Source organism: Saimiri boliviensis, chromosome 7, assembly GCF_048565385.1.
Source record: "Saimiri boliviensis isolate mSaiBol1 chromosome 7, mSaiBol1.pri, whole genome shotgun sequence".
In the NCBI taxonomy this organism is placed as follows: Eukaryota; Metazoa; Chordata; class Mammalia; order Primates; family Cebidae; genus Saimiri; species Saimiri boliviensis.
Genome location: NC_133455.1, coordinates 51,351,929 through 51,373,233, shown reverse-complemented (window position 1 = coordinate 51,373,233; position 21,305 = coordinate 51,351,929). Strand labels below are relative to the sequence as shown.

Genomic DNA, 21,305 nt, shown 5'->3' with positions numbered 1-21,305 from the left:
AGGGACAGTTGGTATCATTTGATCATATTAAAATTTTTTGTTTGTGTAAGACTCAACCCACTCCTTAAAATGTTCAAAATGGTGTTTGAGATGTTAAAGTTTTATTGTTATTGTTGGTAGATTACTTGTAGCTCTCAAAAGTGGAATTCAAAAGAAAATTAGCAAAGACTACAAATGGTTGAGGAATTTAGTGCCTGTTTAGCCCATAGGTAAAACCATTAATAAAATATCGATTCCTGAACTTGAATTAAAGGGGGACCCAGTACGAAAGTTCCATGAAATCAAATTGGAGATTAAAGGTGCAGTTATCTCTGTTTCAGATATGTTGGTCACAAGTGTCAGAATTAGTAGCAAATGGTTTTGGTAAAGACTATAATAAGGAGGGTCAGAACACCAAAACTTTACAAGTATAGATAAGATAATATTTCTTCTTTTCTTGAAATCCATCCACTCTTAAATGAATTTAGTGTAAAATCTAAACTTCTTCCCATAGTATGGTAAGTCTTCATAATCAAACTACTTCTATCTATCAAAATGCCTCCCACAACCTTTTAATATGATCCAACATCACTTGTTTACTCCTAGCTCCCATGAATGCCAAGCTTGTTCCCTCCACACAGACCTTGCCCTTATTGGTCCCTTCATCCCTCTATCTAAAGGGCTCTTCCCTTAGATATGTGTATGGCTGATTTCTTCCTATAATTTAAATCTTAGTTTAAATATCACCTCCTGCCAGGCGTGTTGGCTCAAGCCTGTAATCCCAGCACTTTGGGAGGCCGAGGTGGGTGGATCACGAGGTCAAGAGATCAAGACCATCCTGGTCAACATGGTGAAACCCCGTCTCTACTAAAAATACAAAACATTAGCTGGGCATGGTGGTGCGTGCCTGTAATCCCAGCTACTCAGGAGGCTGAGGCAGGAGAATTGCCTGAACCCAGGAGGCGGAGGTTGCAGTGAGCCGAGATCGCGCCATTGCACTCCAGCCTGGGTAACAAGAGTGAAACTCCGTCTCAAAAAAAAAAAAAAAAAAAAATCACCTCCTTACAGAAATCATTCATTTGATTGTCACTTTGTTTTATTTTCGTCTTAGTCCACACATTCTTATTTAGAATAGTATTTATTGTGTTATGATTTGCTAGTTTTTTAATTTTCTATGTCTGACCATTAGAAGATAAACATGATATCTGGAAAAATGTGTCTGTCCTCTTGACCTTTTTGTATTCATATATGCTTGATATGGCTAGGCTTTGTGTCCTCACCCAAATCTCATCTTGAACTGTAATCCCCATAATCTCCATAATGCCCACAAGTCAAAAAAGAGACCAGGTGGAGGTAATTGAATCATTCATAAGGATGATTCTCCCCATGCTGTTCTCATGATAGTGAGTGAGTTCCTGTGAGATCTGATGGTTTTATAAAGAGCTCTTCCTCCTTCGCTAGGTACTTCTTTTTTCTGCTGCCTTGTGAAGAAGATGCCTTCTACCATGATGTAAGGTTCCTGAGGCCTCCCAAGCCAAGCTAAACTGTGAGTCAATTAAGCCTCTTTCCTTTATAAATTACCCAGTCTCAGGTAGTTCTTTATAGCAGTATGAAAATGAAATAATACAACACATTATGTAGAGTTGACATTCAGTGGCTCTTTGTTAAGGAGATCACTTGAATGAATGAACATCATAAAGTGAATTAATCTTTTGGGCAAATATCCAAGCAGAAAATAAGAAGAGTCTGGGAGCAGGTGAAGAGATAGGAAAGCATTCAACATCTGAAAGGATTGGTGGAAGTCAGTCAGGGCATGATCATAACTAGCAGATTGAATCTTTCACAGATAAAAATTCACAAAATCAGACAATTCTGAAACCTAACATCAGAAGCAAAACTTCAAGCATAATAGGGCTATTGAATTATTTCTAAATAGCATAGATGAATCAGTTAATAATCTATTCCTTAGGCTACTCAATTTGAATATTGCATTAACTGTTTTAGAATAATAAGTTTCAGTTTTTGTAGCTTATAGTTAAGAGCCAGTCAAAATCCTGAAAGATATAATCCTGAACTTTATAATTGCAAATGTTAAATACTGAAAATATGATTCTGCAAAAAAAAATTAAGTGTTTTTAAAAGATATTTATTTTTATTTTTAAAGAAAGATGTATTTAAGAAACATGTTAAAACCTACAGAACACATTATAAACCACTTTAAATAATAAGGCAGGTAATAACACATGTTTTTGTAAGCACAAATACTAAGATATACTAACAACAGTTTTACAGGTGTAACAGTTATAAGAAGATGAACCATATTCATAAAGAAATACGTTAAAAAGCAAAGTGTTTTAATGCATGCCAATATGGTTAGTAATTGTGTACACCCAATTATATAACCTTGGTATTTGAAACCAAACAACAGACAAGTCTTTTGACAAGATCAATAAAAAACTGTTATGAGTCACCACCACATATGCAGTCACCCAAAGAGCTGAGATCTTTAGAAATTTTATCTTTCACAAATACAGTTGTACAAAGTGGATACCCCTTCATTTGCTGAAAACATTTTATTGACTTTATGTACACATCCAATGCTTACACACAAATACAAAGATTTTAATGCACTTTATGTTGTCAAATTAGCCAAAATAAATACAAGAAGTTTGATCTGAACTCTCTAAAAGCCTTTAAACAATTATTTCTCCTGTATTGAAAATAATGAAAAAAAAAAAGAATTACACAGCATAGATAATTGTAAAAATTAGTGTTGGCCATTTAAAATAGTGGGGAAAAACTATATAAAAGGAAGAATATAATACGTAGGAATATATTTAATCAAGGAGATGAAAGAGATGCTTAAGGAAAACTACAAAACACTAATGAAAAAATTGTAGATGACATGAATGGAAAACTATCCCATGATCATGGATAGGAAGAATCAATATTGTTAAAATGACTATATCTCCCAAAGCAATCTACAGATTAAATGCAAATCTTATCAAATATTGATGTCATTTTTCACAAAATTAAAAAAATCCTAAAATTTGTATGGAAACAGAAAAGGAGCCCAAATAGCCAAAGCATTCCTAAGCAAAAAGAACAAAGCTGGAGACATCACATTAACTGACTTCAAATTGTACTAAAGGGTGTAGTAATCAAAACAACATGATACTAGTATAAAACCAGACACATAGATCAGTGGAATGAATAGAGAATCTAGAAATAAAGCCCCCAAGTGATCTTTGACAAACTTGACAAAAACACGCACTAGAAAAAGGGCCCTGTATTGGATAAATGGTGCTAGGAAAATTGGAGAGCCATATGAGAGAATGAAACTGGACCTCTTTCTTTCACCACATATAAAAATTAACTCAAGATAGACTGAAAACTTAAATGTAAGACCTGAAACTATAAAACTATGAGAAGAATTCCTAGGAAAAATTCTTCTGGACACTGATGTAGGCAACAAATTTATGACCAAGACTTCAAAAGCAAATGCAACAAAAATGAAGGCAAATGAGACTTAATTAAACTAAAAATTTCTACACAGTAAAATAATCAACAGAGCAAAGAGACAACCTGTTGAAGGGGAGAAAATATTTTCAAACGATGCATCTGAAAAAAGACTAATAACCAGAATCTGTAAGGAACTCAAACTCTACAAAACAAACAAGATATAAACAGTCCCATTGAAGTGTGGGCAAAAGAAATGAACATATGTTGTGTGAAAGAGGAGATACAAATGACCAACAAGTGTATGACAAAAATGCTCAACATCACTAATCATCAGAGAAATGCCAATTAAAATCACAATGTGATACCATCTTACATTAATCAGAATGACTATTATTAAAAAAGAAAAAAATAACAGATGTTGACAAGAATGTCGAGAAAAGTGAACACCTACACACTATTGGTGGGAACGCAAACAGTACAGTCTCTTTGGAAAACAGTATAGCGATTTCTCAAAGAACTAAAAATAGAATTACCATTTGATCCAGCAATCCCACTAACTGCCTATATTCCCAAAGGAAAAACACACCACTGTATCAAAAAGATACCTGCATCTGTGTGTTTATCATAGCACTATTCACAATAGCAAAGGTATGGAATCAAGCAGAATGTCTATGAGTGGATGACTGGACAAAGAAAGTGTGACATATGTGTATACATATACATATATATATATATATATATATATATATATATATAATATCATGGAATATTAGCCATGAAAAAGAGCAAGTTATAGCTTTTTTGCAACATGGATGGAATTGGAACCATTATCTTAAGTGAAACAACGCAGAAACAGAAAGTCGAATACCACATTTTCTCACTTATAAGTGGGAACTAAATAATGTATACATTGACACAGAGAGTAGAATAATAGACATTGGAGACTTGGAAGGGTGAGAAGGAGTTGATGGTGGAAGGAGGGTGAGAAATAACTTAGTGGGCATAATATACACTATTTGGGTGATGGTTACATTGAGAGTACAGACTTTGCCATTAGGTGGTATATCCATGTATCATAATGACACTTGTACCCCCTAAATCTACAAAATAAAATACACTAAAAATCCTAATATACCTTGAATTTTTGAACAAATGAATTATAGTACTAATTATAACTTACAAGAGGAGTCAATTAACAAGCAAGCTAGTAAAATAAACAGCATATACAATAGATAAAAGTAGTGAAAAAAGAGGGAGAGAGAAACCTGGGCACAGGGTAATTGTGCCATTATGTACAGTGGGTGCACTTTTAAATAGAGGAATCCAGGAATGTCTCAGGGACAAAGTGACATTTGAGCAAAACCTAAAATTAGTGAAAATTGAAGTCACAAGGATCTGACTTTTCTGTTAGAACAAGTCTGGAAATCTATAAGTAAATTTGGAGAAAACATTGTGTAATATCTATTTGCGACTTCACACATGGGTTTCAGTATATGTGGGTTTCACTCATTTGTACTGAGTTCTAACATAAGAATTGACAGTGGGAATATGAAGGGAAAGTTACATCCATTTTCATCTCACTTAGCTTTTCATGTTGTATTGCATACTTCATATATTTGAATATCAGTTTTTCAGCTGTAGCCCAAAAGATCCCCTTTGGACATGGCATAGTGCATTTCTGTGGATTATGTTTCTTGTATTCACAAAAATATACAATAAAAAAGTAACTTAAAAATAAAAAAAAGAAAATTTGATACATAAAATGGCCATTACATAAGCTCACTGGAGAATTGGTCAGAATGGACTTGAAAGATGTTAAAGAAGTGAAAAAAGAAGAAATGAGACTGGCTCAGAAATAGGCTGGCAGAGCCCAGTAGTACCACCTGAAGTTCAGGATAAAAATTAACAATACCAAAAGAGGACAAAAAATAAAATTACAAAACAAACAACAGTTTTCTTGCTCTTTCTGATGTAATGAGTTGGTTTATAATGGCTGATAACAGTTTCAATGAGAATAAACAATATAATGCTATAGACAAACTCTATATCCACATATAGTTGTAAGTACATACATGTAAAGGAAGAAACATATTCACACCAAGGTCTACATCTTGGTGTGGAAATAGGTCTACACCTTGGTGTGAATATAGTATCTGAAAATAGTATCTGAAGTTTTAAAAATGCAAGTGGCCTGGCTGTGGTGGCTCATGTCTGTAATCCCAGCACTTTGGGAGGCTGAGGCAAGTGGACCACCTGAGGTCTGGAGTCCAAGACCAGCCTGGCCAACATGGTGAAACCCCATTTCTACTAAAAATACAAAAATTAGCTGGATGTAGTGGAGCACAACTATAATCCCAGGTACTTGGGAGGTTGAGGTTGGAGAATCGCTTGAATCCAGGAGGTGGAGTTTGGAATGAGCCAAGATCGTGCCACTGCGCTCCAGCCTGAAAGACAGAGTGAGACTTTGTCTCAAAAGAAAACAAACAAACAAACAAACAAACAAACAAAAAAAGCCAAGTGCAAGCAAATAAAGAGATGTCCATTGAAATTTATATTTTTACTGGAAATTCTGAACATTCTCTGGACCTCTTAATACAATTTACAAATTTCCCTTTTTAAAGCATGTATCCTAAGTAACTTGTAAATATTTGGTTGCTCAGTTCTAAGAACAGGCAAGAAATTGCATCAACAAGGAAAATAGAAAGCTACCACAAGACTCATTTAAGCAGATCATCCTTCAAAATAAAGGTTGGAGAAAAGTATCCAAACAGCTCACTGTACTTTTTAATTGTTTTCATCATGCCACTTTCTAGTTACTGAGGGTGTAGTGTAATAGTAGGTTTGGAGGTGTGGAAATAGGTCCAGAGAGATATTGCACAGCTAAATTTTGGCCAGGTTGCATTAAAATCATCCCAATACTCAGCATATATTCATATCTTTTAGTTTTCTTTTTCATTGTATATCCAGTAAATAAGTTAAACATCTGGTTTCATGATCTACCAAAAATTAAGTCATTTATTTCTCCCATTTCTTTTTCAGTTTGAAACAGTACTTCAGTTGAAATCTTTGTGTTGTCTTCGAAACCTATAAATGATTGCCACCTCCTTGTTACATAAGAGCAGTTCTTGTTTTTGTAAACTGGCCTTAAGTTTAATTTTATAGTTTAATTTCATACCTTCCCATCCTCCCCTAAACATATACACACACACACATACACACACACACATACACACACACACACACACACACATATGTGTATATAAACTGGCAACCTAAATTGTTAGGCAATCAACTATACTTTATGAAAAATACTATGACAAAGGACATTCGTTTTTCCTTTCATAATTTGTTTCCATAAAAATGAGATAATATCTTATGTATTTAAAGTAATATTACAAGTATTTGAATTACATGCAGTGTTATTAGTTAGGAATACGAAACAGATACAGAAACAGGATAATTCTTTTGGAATTATCTCTGCAGAAGAATTAAAATCAACTTTCAAGGATTTGGGTTATTTGATTAAAATATTAGTAATTTGTATTGAAAATATTTGCCTATGTTGTTCCCTACAGGTTTTTCCCAAACAGAAGTAATTAAATATGTATCTTAATTAAAAATAACTTTTAGTTGTTTGTTTTTTCAGAAATAAAAACAAAGTTGGAGGAGGAATCTCATGTCTTATTTTATTTGGCTGCTAGAATGAACTGCAGTTGTAGAATGCCTTTCTATCTATTTGAATGTTATGTGTTTAAAAATGATTCTTTCATCTGCATTTTCTTTTCTTTATTGCAGTTACTATTTGGGAATAAAAAGAAAGGTTCGAAATAGGAGTTTACAATTTTATTCTTATGTGTGGTTTCATTTTAGACATTTTAAAACTACTTTTTAAGCCTCGAAAATCATTATATTTTCCGGAAATTCTTTGCTAAATCATAATAAATTTGCAGTGTTTCTGCAGGGGCAAACTTCAGCTTAGCATGTACCTGCTGCAGAGATTAAGTACTTTATGCAAACCCTTCCACATATACTTGCTAAGTTTTCATAATGTTTGAGAAACCAGAAGTATGGAGATTACAAGCAAACATTTTAGTAGCTCTAATGCTTACTTATAGTTAGACATTTGGCTCTTAAAATATTTAGATGAAAATATAAATTGCATGGCCAGCAGAATGCATTATTTTAAAAGCGTGTACTGTTTAGCTACTTTGTCTTTAAATTGTGTACTATTTAACTACTTTCTTTTCTTTTTTTTTTTTTTTTTTTCTCTCTCTCTCTCTGGTAAAAAGGTTAACCTCTACTAGTGATGACCAAATCCAGTAAAAATTATAAAGTAGGAAATATTGTGTTATAGGATCCTTATATCTTTTCTCTCTTTTAATTATAATTCTACTCTGTTCTTTCGTTTTTCAGCATTTTTTCCTTGGGCATTAGTATTCTTTTTTTTCTTTTTCCTTTTGAGACAATCTCATTCTGTGGTCCAGGCTGGAGTGCAGTGGTATGATAATCAGCTCACTGCAACCTCCGCCTCCCAGGTTCAAGTGATTCTCCCACCTTAGCCTCCTGAGTAGCTGGGATTACAGGGGCAAACCACCACACACATACACACTTATTTTTGTATTTTTAGCAGAGACTGGGTTTCACCATGTTGGCTAGGCTGGACTTGAACTCTGGACCGCAGGCATTAAGTATTCTGACTCCAGTTTTCCCCCCTCCCTTCATGCTTTCTTGAGCAAATTTCCATACCTTTTTATTCTCTCTGATCTTCTTTCTCTGCACCATCTCCATTATTTTGCTTTTCCATTTGCTAGAACACTTCTCTGAAATAATTTCATGAAGAAATCTGCTTACAATGTTTTAAAATGTCATCCTGAATAACATATTAATTATACCATTATGACATACAATGAAATAAACACTGCACATTAATAAACTGGAGTTTTAGCATGCTTAACCATTGAAAATATTGTGATTACTGGGTTCCCTAAATTAATTAAAAATATAATTTTATTTTTTGAAATAATACAAAACATATGCATGCTTAAATTAAAATTATTTCTCTGGAATGTTCTGATTGACATTTAGGTACATTAATTTTCTGGGTTGAATTTTGGGGTTAGTTGGTTGTTCACAGGCTTGGTTGCTGTACTAAATTAGCTTGGCTTGCTATCGACCCAATGCTAAGCAGTTTACACATATTCAAACCTTACAAATCCTGTGAAGTAAGATTATCAGCCTTAGATTACAGAAGCAGAAACTGCATTGCAAAACACTTAATTATCTTTCCTTGTTTTCCCACTTAATAAGTGGCAGTACCATAGTAAGATTCAACCTGAGACTTCATGGATCCTGATTTTAAGCTTTTCATATGCTTAATTATCAGTTAACAGGCTCCTGGTGTCTTAATTTAAAGGCTAACAGTTTATCCTTAGGTTCTGACTTCCATTTGACACTATTTATACTCACCTGTCTGGCTGGCTCCAATACAATCTTCCAGTTTTACTGACCTTTCTTGCTCTACTGGGTACACTGAACGTTCTCCAAACCAAACCCCCCTGCCTTTGCTGGATTGTCTACACTTATGCTCTCCCTTTGGCCTAAAACGGAGCTCACAGTAACAATCTATTTTGTAAAATTATGTTCAGATGAAAAAATTATACACTGATAGGTCTGGAGAAAGTAGTTTCAGCTGGCAATATGAGTGGTCTAACTTTGCCTTATACAAATTGCCTCAGCTGGCAATATGAGGGGGTCTAACTTTGCCTCATGTAATCAGTCCTTTGTTTTTAAGCTCTAAACTTCATACTTAATTCTGAACCTTCATAGGAACCCAGCACCTCCAAAACTTGCAACATTCCCAATTCCTAAGGAGAAAATCCATTTTTTTTCCTCCACAAGCTCTTCCTCCCACTTTTAAGTCATATTCCACTGATTTTCTTCTTTCTATTCTTTCATTCGGTTTCTTCTCTTCTTCTGTTTTCTTTACCCTTGTAGGTTTTTACCACCACCACAGTCCTCTTTGATTCTCTTTCAGTGTAGTTTCTTCAAGGAGAAGAATAAATGTGGCTATTCAGTTTGTCATATTTTATTGGAATTCTAAAATCTTTTTTTTAAAAATGGAGATAATCAGCGTGGTATAAATCGTGGACTTTGGAGTCAGATTACCCTCCTTGTTCAAGTTGTGGCATCGAGATAAAATGATCATATTTGTACAGTATGCTGGAGTAAGTGACAGGCTTAGAGTGGGTTTTCCCCTAGCCCTCCACCTTGAGGTGTCAGTAAATTGTATCACAGAACATCCTAATACAAAAAATCTGGGCTTTGAAGTTCTGAGTAGCCATGAAGTTTGAATCCTGATGTTTTCACTTGCTAGCTGCGTGGCCTCGGGCAAGTCATCTATCTCTATACTAGCTCCATCTGTAAACGAGGGATTATGGTTCCCACTTGTTAGTACTCTTATAAAAATCACAGGAACTGACATTTGTTTAAAGTGCCCAGCACAATGTGAGCACGAGCTACGTGCCAATAACGAAATCTCCAGTTCTGGAGAGGACCAAGAGGTTAAGTGGCTTTGTAAATTTCTCTGGATTTAAGTGGTATCTGTGTCTTTGGCCATCAGACATTATTTGATTTGAGACCTTTGGAAGGAATAAAGTAGACTGCAGGTTTCAGGGAAAAGTCTAGTGCCTTGCCTCTCAGTGAAAAGGAAGGTGGTTATTTAAAGAAATATTCTCTGTTTTGCATTAGACTTAGCCCTGTTCTGTTTAGCCTTTTTCTCCACATTAGTCTTTTCCTACGTAATCATTTGTTTACAGCTTCTCAAGTTACGATCTTTCGCAAGGTCAGGGGCATGACACTATTTCTCACCTCAGATTTGGAAATACTTATCTTTACATTTAAAACCGCAAATACTGTCACACCAAGACAGAATGTGTTTGGCATAATATTAAGGCAAAAAAATGCATCTGAATCTCACTAAAGCACGAATAACAGCGGAACTTGAGGACTGTTAAACCCTAGGTAGTAATTTATACCACTTTTCTTTCTACGTTTTCCTAGTTTCTTTTCTACAGATTCATCTTTACTTAGCTCTTCCTTTTTATTTATTTATTTATTTATTTATTTTTTTTGTTTTGTTTGCCTTGGTTTTGTTTTCTCATTAGAAAAAAAAGCCACAGAAACTCCAAGCAAACAAATTAGAAGGGAGGAAATGCAACAAGTCCTATCAGTTCTCTGCCTCTAGATACCACTGAGTCCGGTCAGCAGGTGACTCCCATCCCAGTTACCTTCCCTGCGCTTCCCAGTTTGGCTGGCCCAACCTCCTTCCACTCCTCCTACCCTCTCAGTGGTCAGGAAATCCCGGAGCGGTCCTTGCCCTGGAGCCGCTTGTGTTTTTAGTAACCGGGAACTGAGCTGATTTTTTAAAATAAATAAATATCAGTCAAGGGCATTGCTGCAAGGCACCGGGTTGCTAGTTTCCTGCAGGCCAGAGGCAATGCCATCTCCACCAAGGATCGTCCAAAGATTAAACCAGCAGCGTACAATTTGCTAGATTGAAAATTGGCAGTTGGGGCCTTGGCCTCCTCCTAGAAGTACTTGCGCGTTGAAATCGGGAGGACTTTCTGCAGTTTGAGCGCGCTCTCTCCGGGAAGGCAGCGGGGTTGAAAGTGCGCGTAGGGGGTTGGATTTCGTGCAGCGGCGCAACTGGCTTTCTGCAAGGGCGCTGTGACACCCCTCCCCGGGACGCCACTTCAGCCTGTTGCTTCTTCGGCTGCTCCAGGTCGTTTTTTCCCGGCGACTCTAGTGTGGCTTCCAAACTTCTGGGCTCCTGGCTCACCTCGGAACTTGCTCCCGCCTCCCACTCGCTTCGCTGGGGCCCCGGGAAGTAGCAGAAGCCACAGTTGTCGCCTAACGAGCACTCTCGGGGACCGCGGGTGGCTGGCGGCGATGAAACCGTCTTGGCTGCAATGCCGTAAAGTCACCGGCGCCGGGGGTCTCGGAGGGCCTTTGCCCGGGTCTTCTGCGGCCCGGGGAGCCGGTGCGGCCCGCAGGGCTTTCGTGGCCCCGGGTCCGCGGGGCGGTCTCGGGGCCCGGGGCTGCAGGGCGCTGTCCTCGGGCAGTGGCAGCGAGTACAAGACCCACTTCACCGCCTCAGTGACGGACCCCGAGAGGTTCTGGGGCAAAGCTGCCGAGCAGATCAGCTGGTACAAGCCGTGGACCAAAACGCTGGAGAACACACACTCGCCTTCCACCAGTTGGTGAGTGACTTCTGTGCCAACCCCAACCCCCCACCCTGGGTAACTTTTTGGGCGCCAGGACCTCCCTGGGACCTGGAATCTGGAATTCTATCACGAAAGAAAATTGAAATTGGAGTTATGTTCAGACCCTTCAATTCGTGTTTCATTTCAGTTTCATAGTCCGCTCTGTTGCCTTCTCTTGAGAGACCCTGTGACCTGTTGTGAACCCAGTGTCCCATAAAAGGGAGATTTACCTGACTGGCAAGGCTCTGCTTGGCACTGCGAATGTTAAGAGGACTAAAACAAGGTCCTGCCTCCAGGGACCGCACAGTCTAGTCAGGGAGACACCAGGTAAACAAAGCAAGTGGTACAATAAACTAGAATTATAACTAAGTATCCTCACATGAGGGTTGGAAGGATGGGTATGCCTTCTCAAAGTCGACAAGGCCCTAATTATCAAAGTTCGAGAGGAGTACAACAGCCTGAAATGTGACCGAGACAGTGACTGGAAATGATTGTGTTGGCTGGAGACGTGGGAGAGGAAGTCATGAGTCAGGGGCTAGCTTGGGAAGGGATTTATGTACTGTGCCAAGTAGCTTGGACCAAATCTATAGGCCTGTTGGGTATATGATGCTGCATTACGGGATACCCAGAAAGAACACAGATAGATATAGGCCAGGTGATGTTAGAAGTCCATGGTAGAAGTAAAGTCTTCTACCTGGAGCTGGAATTATAACAAGGTGTAACCATTATTTTTGTGTTACAATAAACACATTGTAGAATAAGTATCAAGCTTGCTAGGATAGTGATGCTGAAGCACAGTCAGTGGTAATCTCAGAGTGTGGCTCCTTACGTGCCTGTGCGCTAAGGATGTGATTGCTCTCATCTGAGAGCCATTAGAGCGAATGTTTCCTGTAAAAGTCTGAAAAATACTTCTCAGCAATGAGGTGAAGGGAATGACATGGTCGGGTTTGCAGTGGACGAATGACTCTCTGGTCAGAGCAAGGAACCTAGAATGAAATTGGCAAGAACCTGTTCTGTGTCTCCACCATGCCCAGTCCTCTCATTAGTGTGTGGGGTGACATGGTGTTGCTTTTAGAATCTGAGCACCTTGCTCCTTCATTTCAATTATTTTTTTGATAGTATTTGATTGGTCCTCTTTTATGTGCCAGACAGTGAAGAAGGCATTGGGTCTACAACAATGAGTAAAACCTACTCCCTGCTTTTTGGAAGTCATAAAGAAAAAGACATGGACTCTGGGGCCAGACTACCTGAGTTTGAGGTCTGCTTCTCACAGTTACTATGTGTTCACAAGCAAGTAACTTAATCTCTCTGTGCTTCACTTTCTGAAATGCAAATATGGAAATAATTAGAGGACTGAGTAAAGGATGAAGACTATGTCTTTATACACTAGACCCTATAAATGTTAGAGGAGCAATAGCTCTCTTTGCATTCTCATACCATAATCATTTGAGGAGCAGGAAACCCTCCTAGTGTTTCTCAGATGAAAACACTGAGATTACTGCATCACTGTTTCTCAAAGCTCTGTGTAGAAATATGTCATAAATACAGTACTGTTAATGATTTTATGTGGCCATCTCCATCATAAACTAATGTGCAGAGAATTCAGTTAAGAAGCCACAGGGATATTCTAAATGAAAAACAGTGAAGGCTGGACCTAAGGCAGAGACAATAAGAATGGAGAAGAAAGGACAGATTGGAGTGATTCGAGAGGGCAATCAGGCATCAGCAAAGACCCAGGAGAAAGCCTTGAAAGTGGGTGTCAATATGCTCAGCAAGTAGAGCTTAAGACCTGGAGATTTCCTTGCCAATAACTTGCTCTTTCTCTGTAATATCTAGTTGCTTGCTAACATTTTCTGAAATTGTGTGTATAAGATGTTGGCTTTAATGAGAATTTTTGTGAAAGGGTCACTATATTTTTATAGGTTACAAACATTTGATAATACTGTATCTGAATTTATCTTTTCAGTCTTGAACACATGCAGCCAAACCTGTCTTACAGTAGCCCAGAAAATCAAAGTGAATAAAGCTTTGACTCTATTTCAGCAGCGTGATTCAATTTTACCGAGAATTTTGGTCGGGTGAGCAGGGTTGGGAGGGAAGTAGAGGTAGAAGACCAATCTTAAACTTCTATTAGTCAGTAGTTTCGATTCGAATCCATGACTGCATTGGATACCACAGTGAAGATAGCTGACTGGTTAGCAATTTTCTACAAAGCCAAACTCAAGGACGGAGTGAATTTTATTTTGTTTGGCTTTATCCCCAAGATCGAAGGCAGAGCTGGCATATACGTTTTTAAAGTGAGAGTAAACTAATGGGATACAGTTTTGGTGATTTTTGTTCCTATAAAACAAAACACCTCTTTGGGAGGTGATAAGTGGGTATAGGCACAATTTGGTGTGAATGACCTTTACTTATTTTTTTGAAGCTGGGATCTGGAGAATGGAGATATTGATAGCCAAATGCTTAAGCAAAACAAGGCAAGATTGCTATAGTTAACTGTTCTCTCCTCTGTGGAGCTGGCATATGTGTAGTCACAGTCTCTGATGCCCTTTGGCTTCACAGAGGCTAGAGGGATTCTTCATTATAAGCTTGTCTGTTTGTTGTTCATAAAAGTAAACTCCCCTCAGAACCCACAGGCTTATCAAAAGCCTGAACACATGAATAGTATTGCATATTAGCTTTCACAATGGCATAAGCTACCCAATGTTTTCTGCACACAGTAATATAGATATGGAATAGAAATCTTTAAGGGTGATATATGGAGGGGAACTTTCATTATAGTGAATGACTCTATTAAATGCATTTTCAGTTCTGTAATATCTGAGATCTTCAAAAAACAAATCCAAATTATGGGTAGGTGTTTTAGGGATTCACATATAATTGCCTCTCCTCACAGTTTGGTGGTTCCTGTATATTGTTAACACCTGGCTCTTTGGGTAATAAAGTCTCTATTAGAGAGACTGCAGCAGAGAACTGCAATCGTAATTTCTTTAATCCTGGAACAACAAAGCAGGTGTTTCTGGTTATTTTCTCCTGATAGAAATCCTGCTGCCTATCTTGAAATTGAAATCCAGCTGCCACTCTGAAGGATTAGTCAATTCACTTTTCTATTATGCATTGTGGTTGACTCTCTGGGCCATCAATTTATCTCTTTCTGTGGAAGAATTACAATCCAATTTTAGTCTACTTTTATTTAAACAACATTCAATGATAGGCTTCTCATATGCATTTGTTTAGAAATCAATATGTATCAACAATGACTATAACCCCCAAAAAAGAAAAGACTAAATGTATTTTAGATTATTAGAAAATAAGCTTGAGTAACATATCTGTGGTGGAAATAGTGTGGGTTTCTCAAAATGCAGGATCTCAGTTCCTACTAGCTGAGATTAAGGTGGTTTAATCCTGCCAAGTCTTAAAATAGCTTATAAGAATTAAAGGACATTAATCATCCACTCACTGCATGTACAGTAGAGAAAATGAAGGAGATAGTGAAGGAACCCACCACATAGCAGCATGGAAGACATGCATTAAATTTTTACAAAAATGAAAATTTTGGATTTAGGGGTACATATATGGATTTATTACATGGACATATTGTATGATGTTAATTTTGGGCTTCTGTTGAATTCATCACCCAGATAGTGAACATGGTACCTGGAAAGTTTTTGACCCTGGCCACCTCCTTCCTTCCTCCATTTTGGAGTCCCCAGTGTTTATTGTTCCCATCTTTATATCTGTATGTCTCCAGTGTTTAGCTCCCACTTATAAGTGAGAACATGCATATTTGGTTTTCTACATGATGAACACTAGAGTTGCAGTAGATGCTAGAAAATACAACCTTTATTGGGAGACATAATATTGTCTTCTTTAGAAGGATCATGAGAGGAGTCTCGAGGAAATGATAAACTGAGATCAAAATGAGTAATCCCAGCACTTTGGGAGGCCGAGGCGGGTGGATCACAAGGTCAAGAGATCGAGACCATCCCGGTCAACATGGTGAAACCCCGTCTCTACTAAAAATACAAAAAAAGTAGCTGGGCATGGTGGCGCATGCCTGTAATCCCAGCTACTCAGGAGGCTGAGGCAGGAGAATTGCCTGAACCCAGGAGGCAGAGGTTGCGGTGAGCCGAGATCGCGCCATTGCACTCCAGCCTGGGTAACAAGAGGGAAACTCCGTCTCAAAAAAAAAAAAAAAAAAAAAAAAAAAAAAAAAAAAAAGAGTAGGAATTAAACATGTGAGAAGTGGGGAGAAACATCCCAGGGAAAGAAAATAGCATAGGCAAAGGCCATGAGGTAGATCTGTTTAGTAAGTTCCAGAAGCTTAAAGAAGGTTGATTTGGTTGGGGCTTAAGAAATGGCAGAAAATTACCTTGAGATGGAAAGAGAAAACCATATTGTGATGGTCATTTGGTTAGGATTTTCAAATTTTTTCCTGGCCCATAATACCTGTCACATAATGCAAGACGAAAATATAAATTTTCTATTCTTCCTTCTGCATTGGGTCAATACAGGCTTGAGTTCAACCCTAGATCTGCTGCTTACCCTGGGAAAGCTTCAATAACTTCATTTGGAAAGTTAGAATCATGATGGTATCTATTTCTAAGGACTAAATTGGGTGAAGGGAAGCTTTTAAAGCATCTAGGACTGTCCGTGACACATACAAGTATATATGATTCTCTTTGGACTATGAAATAAATATTACCATGAACTAATGTGGTCCAATAAGTTTTGAGGGGAAACTGATAGCACTTTTTTTTTTTTTTTGAGACAGAGTTTCGCTCTTGTTCCCCAGGCTGGAGTGCAATGGTGCGATCTCGGCTCACCGCAACCTCCGCCTCCTGGGTTCAAACAATTCTCCTGCCTCAGCCTCCTGAGTAGCTGGAATTACAGGCATGCGCCACCATGCCTAGCTATTTTTTTGTATTTTTAGTAGATACGGGGTTTCACCATGTTGACCAGGATGGTCTCAATCTCTTTACCTCGTGATCCACCCGCCTCGGCCTCCCGAAGTGCTGGGATTACAGGCTTGAGCCACCACGCCAGGCCTGAAACTGATAGCCTTTAAAGTGAATCTTAAAGTAGGGTTTAGGAGGAAAGTCATTTCTGTGCAGGGAACAAGATGACGAAAACATAGAGGTAAGAAAAGCCAGGTGTCTTTAGAGGATAGTTACAGTAGACCAGTTGGCTTTCAGTGGCTTTTCTGAGTTGCTGGAACTTAGCTTCAGAAAATAGTTTCAGCCTGGTTTTAGAAGGCTTTGAGTAGCAAGCTAAGGCATTTGCAATTACTTCTTAGGCTGCAGGTCACAGCATGGCTGAAAGCCTGCAGATAGGCTTTGTTTGACCTAGATGTCTTGTTTGTTTAATTTGTTAGTATTTAAATATTGGAATATTTTATCTAAAAAATCTAAATTTCCTGTAAAAATTCAGCTTTTGATCTTCTCTTTAAAGAAGAAAAAATGGAATATCTGTCAGCAATGGGTCAGTATTCCTGCAAAGCAACACTTGGCTGGAACTGAGGTGCTGCTGACCCTTTATTTTTTAATTTTTTTTAAAATTGCATTTTAGGTTTTGGGTTATATGTGAAGAACATGTAAGATTGTTGCATAGGTACACACATGGCAGTGTGATTTGCTGCCTTCCTCCCCTTGACCTATATCTGGCATTTCTCCCCGTGCTATCTCTCCCCAAGCTGCTGACCCTTTAAATGGTGCATGTACCTGTTTGTTATTCAGGGTCCTTGGTCCTCATCACTATTGCATCATACTTTGCCTGTCCCAGCCATTAACTTTTCCATTGTGAGCATTTTTGTTTGCAGTGCCTAGTAAAGCAGTAATGATCCATGGAAACTTTAAGTTAAGTAGGTGACAGGATGAAAGTATTATCAGAAGCCGAGTTTGACTTCAGATGTTAAGATTTCTTGGTAGGTTGGGAAATGTGGGATATTGGGTAAAACAGTAAGGAGAACATAAAATAATGTGACTAGTGAACTAGGGTAATACCGGGAGGAATAGAAAGAGAGGAACTTCAGGAATAAAAATTAAATTAGACGTGACTTTTTGGCAGTGGGATGTAGGGAAGTAAAGACATTATGTTAACTGCAAGAATCTGAGTTAAATGTCCAGATGAGGAATTGATGGGCAATTAAAGCTCTGAGGCTGAAAACTGGGAGAGAACTTGATGTAGAATTACAGATTTTGCTATAAATCTTAAAGAGGTGAGAGGTTGAAAGTTGAAGTGAAAGAGAAAAGGGAGGAGAAGAGAAAAACAGAAAGGTCTGAACTTTGGGAAGAAATGGGAGGAAAACAAGTCTATGGAAATGGATGAGACATTCAAAGAAAAAGGAAAGCAAGATATTTTAGCATCATGTATTATAAAGGAGAGTAAAGATAAAAATAGTGATCAAGGGTTCTAGAGATGCTTTGAGGCTATTGAGAATTGAAAAAAAAAAAAAAAAACAAACTGTGACTCAGAGATCCTTAATGACCTACAATGATATGATATCAATGGTGAGATCAGAGCCAAAGCCAGAAAAGTGCATTACAGAGTGAACTGGTATAGGCAAAAACATTCCATGAGGATATTAGATAGTGATAGGACGAAGAAACAGCATAATATATGGTGGTATGGTGGTACCTGGGTCAAGTAAAAGATAGTTTCTTCCTCATTCCTCCCTTCCTGTCCTCTTTTTAGGAAGAAATCTGTGCTTAAATGTGGAAGTGGAGAAATTGTGAAATAGGAATGAAGGGAATTTTGCTTGTTTTGAAACCTACTGCTCAACAGGATTCCTTGTTTTTGCAAGTTGAACTTTGTTATTATTTATTTATTTATTTATTTATTTTTTTGCTTTAGGTACTAGAAGTTACTGGAAGAAACAGGATGGAAAAGTCTCAAAATTGGGATAAAGGGTATTCAGTAGATCGGTTTGTTCTTTTTATCTGCTACAGTGATTCTAGTGAGCTACACATTTGTTTGTGAGTCTGACAGAGGATAAGGAAGCAGTTGAAAAAGGGAGAGAGAATTAGTATTTGTTGAGTATTTTCTCTGAGCTATCAACTATACAACAGTCATGTGCTTCCATTTATTCCTTCCCCAAATGGTGCAAAGTTAGTATTATCATGCCCTTTCTACATGTGAGGGAACTGAAGCTCAAGGCCACACAGCTAGTTTGTAGAGAATCAACTTGGGTTCGTAGTAGTAGCTCCAGTGGCTAAGCCCAGAATCTTCTCCTACAAATATTGAAACAACTCTTTCAGAAGCCCAGTTGCCAAATCTTGGTAAATCTAAAGTAGATTTTTGGCTACTAAATTGAAGGAGACCAAAGAGATGTGAATTAAGTGCAAGAGATAGTTTCTGAATATTTTCACCATAATTGACATTTTTGGGGACAAGTAAGAAGCCAGAATAGGATTTCAGGATTGAATGGTGGTAATGTGTCAATATTAGTATCCTGAAGTTGATGTTTATAGTATGGTTCTCCAGAAGAATGTCCTTATTTGTAACGATTACATATTACATTTTTCTAGGCTTCTTGGGTATCATGTCAGTAAATGTTTCAAAGGGGAAAAAAACACTTTATCTTGTCATTGCAAATTTTCTGTGAGTTTGAGATTGCTTCAAAAGAAAATAAATAAAAATAGAATGGGGATTTTATGTATCCAGAAAGCAATTTAATCCCCCTATTGAACTTTGGCTCTTTGGCAAACAAATGCTCAGTTACATTAAACTGTTTGGGAAATTTAGTCTTTGTCAGATATTTTTAAAGTTACATTTAATTCTGCTTTGAAGGTGAGAGTGTTACATAAAGAAGAATTTTTTTCTCCATTGTACAAACTCTATATTTATTCATAGCATTGTACACAATACAGGTATATTTAAAATTTAAAATCATCATTATTTTATAGATATAAAAATATTTTAAGAAGGTATCTGGTCAGCATGAAAAATTGCCTGTTAAAAATAAGGTCTCAAAATAACCTCATCAAGAAAGACCAATTTTAAACTATGGGCCTTATTTTATATTCTGAAGGTCAGCAGCTTGGTGCTGTGCCGTATCTAATTTTCTCAGCCTGTCATGCTGCTGAACCTTCAGAAGAGAACAGAGTGAACTACAGGGATGCTGCAAATACATAAGCAAGGATGGATTGCCTGGCAAATGACACAGTCAGTGAACAATGGTAATTCAATCAGCTGTAACTTATCAACTACCAAGTGATGGGGGAAAATCCAAATTCTTACCACCTCCTGAAAGGTGGCTTACCTTTCTTTTGTTCATGCCATATAGTATTAGTTGAGAGGAAAAAAAAATCCAGTGGTTGGAGTTATTTGCTTCTGCTTTTTTTTTTTTTTTTTTTTTTTTTTTTTTTTTTTTTTTTTTTTTTTTATTCTACTTTCATAAGCAACAAGCAGCGACTCTGTGAAGGAAATCATTGTTTTCCATTGTGGTGTGACATTTGCAAGAAAAAAAAGAAAAAGGTGTGGGAGGCTAATGAATCTTTGCAATTATATATATGAATGTAATAACTTCTCTAAATTATAGTTTCAAGTATATGTGAATATGAAACTCAAATCCTTTAAACTGTGTGGATAGGGAACTTGTTATATTAAAGGTATTAATTATATTTGCTTTTGTCAGTATTTTAGCTGAATGAGGTAAGGAACAGTGCATAGAAAGGAGTGGTATTATAAAATCTTAGGAAAATTAAAATTTGTGAATTTTGAGTTTGAAGGAGTCCAGTTGGAAATATGAAGATGATAAAGAAATGGAAGCTTTTTCAATACTAAATTAGACAGGGATAGAGTTTAATTATACAGATTTAATAATTTAAAACATTAATGGCCTTAAGAGGGTAGAAACGCGATTAAAGTCCATAGGTCTTTGACTTATGACCTGACTCTGGACAATAGGAATAACTTCTCCTAAGGTGTTGATGGTAGAATAACAACACTTACCAAGTATGATCTTTCAAGATGTCATTCCTAAGTGGATGCAGCAGTTAAGTAAAACAAAATTTGGGAAGATGAAGAAGAAAGAGCAGGAGGAAAAGGAAGAAGAAAATGAATGCTTAGTTTCTACTGTAGACCTGGCCAGTATACCTATCGGTAGAAAAATTTAGTAAGATTGAAAAAAAAAAATCAGTCCCTCGATAATATTGACCATTTGCTAAATAACTTTAATGAGTACATGGGAGCTTAGAAAAGTTCACTTTGCACTAATCTCACTTTGCTTTTTTTTCCACATTCTTTTTCTTGTTTTCATGGACTTCCATTGATTTTTCAATTGAGAGATATTTTTCTATAATAAAACCACAAATACCTTGACTGTGCCTTCCTCTAACTCTCCCTCCTAACTCTCCCTCCTTAAGTCCAGTTGAAGTTTGTCACTGTTATCAGTGGAATTTGTTGAATACCCTCATTTTGGCAGTTAGGAGGAAAAAAATGTTGAGAATCAGGTAGTGCAGAAAACAAACTGATTTCTGGTTCAAAATCTTGGCTCTACTCTTTGAAAAGTACCTTGGTCCAAATGATTATAATATGGAAGAATTTATAAAATGCATACTGTGATGGGTATTACTATTTTTTATGTTCTTTTCTCATCTGTTC

The 21,305-nt window shown here is 37.3% G+C and overlaps 1 protein-coding gene across 2 annotated transcripts in view; it reads left to right on the top strand.

Moving 5' to 3' along the window:
- Positions 1–10,872: 10,872 nt before the first annotated feature.
- Positions 10,873–21,305, top strand: part of ACSS3 (acyl-CoA synthetase short chain family member 3) — a 175,008-nt gene continuing 164,575 nt past the window's right edge. Inside the window, exon 1 of one of the 2 annotated variants that reach the window (XR_012518404.1) lies at positions 10,873–11,699. Coding sequence is in view for 1 of the 2 variants with exons in the window: in XM_003927836.4 (XP_003927885.3) it covers positions 11,389–11,699 (311 nt within the window). In the remaining variant the exon portion in view is untranslated. The remainder of the gene's footprint in view (positions 11,700–21,305) is intronic. The other variant, XM_003927836.4, reaches the window with a different exon arrangement.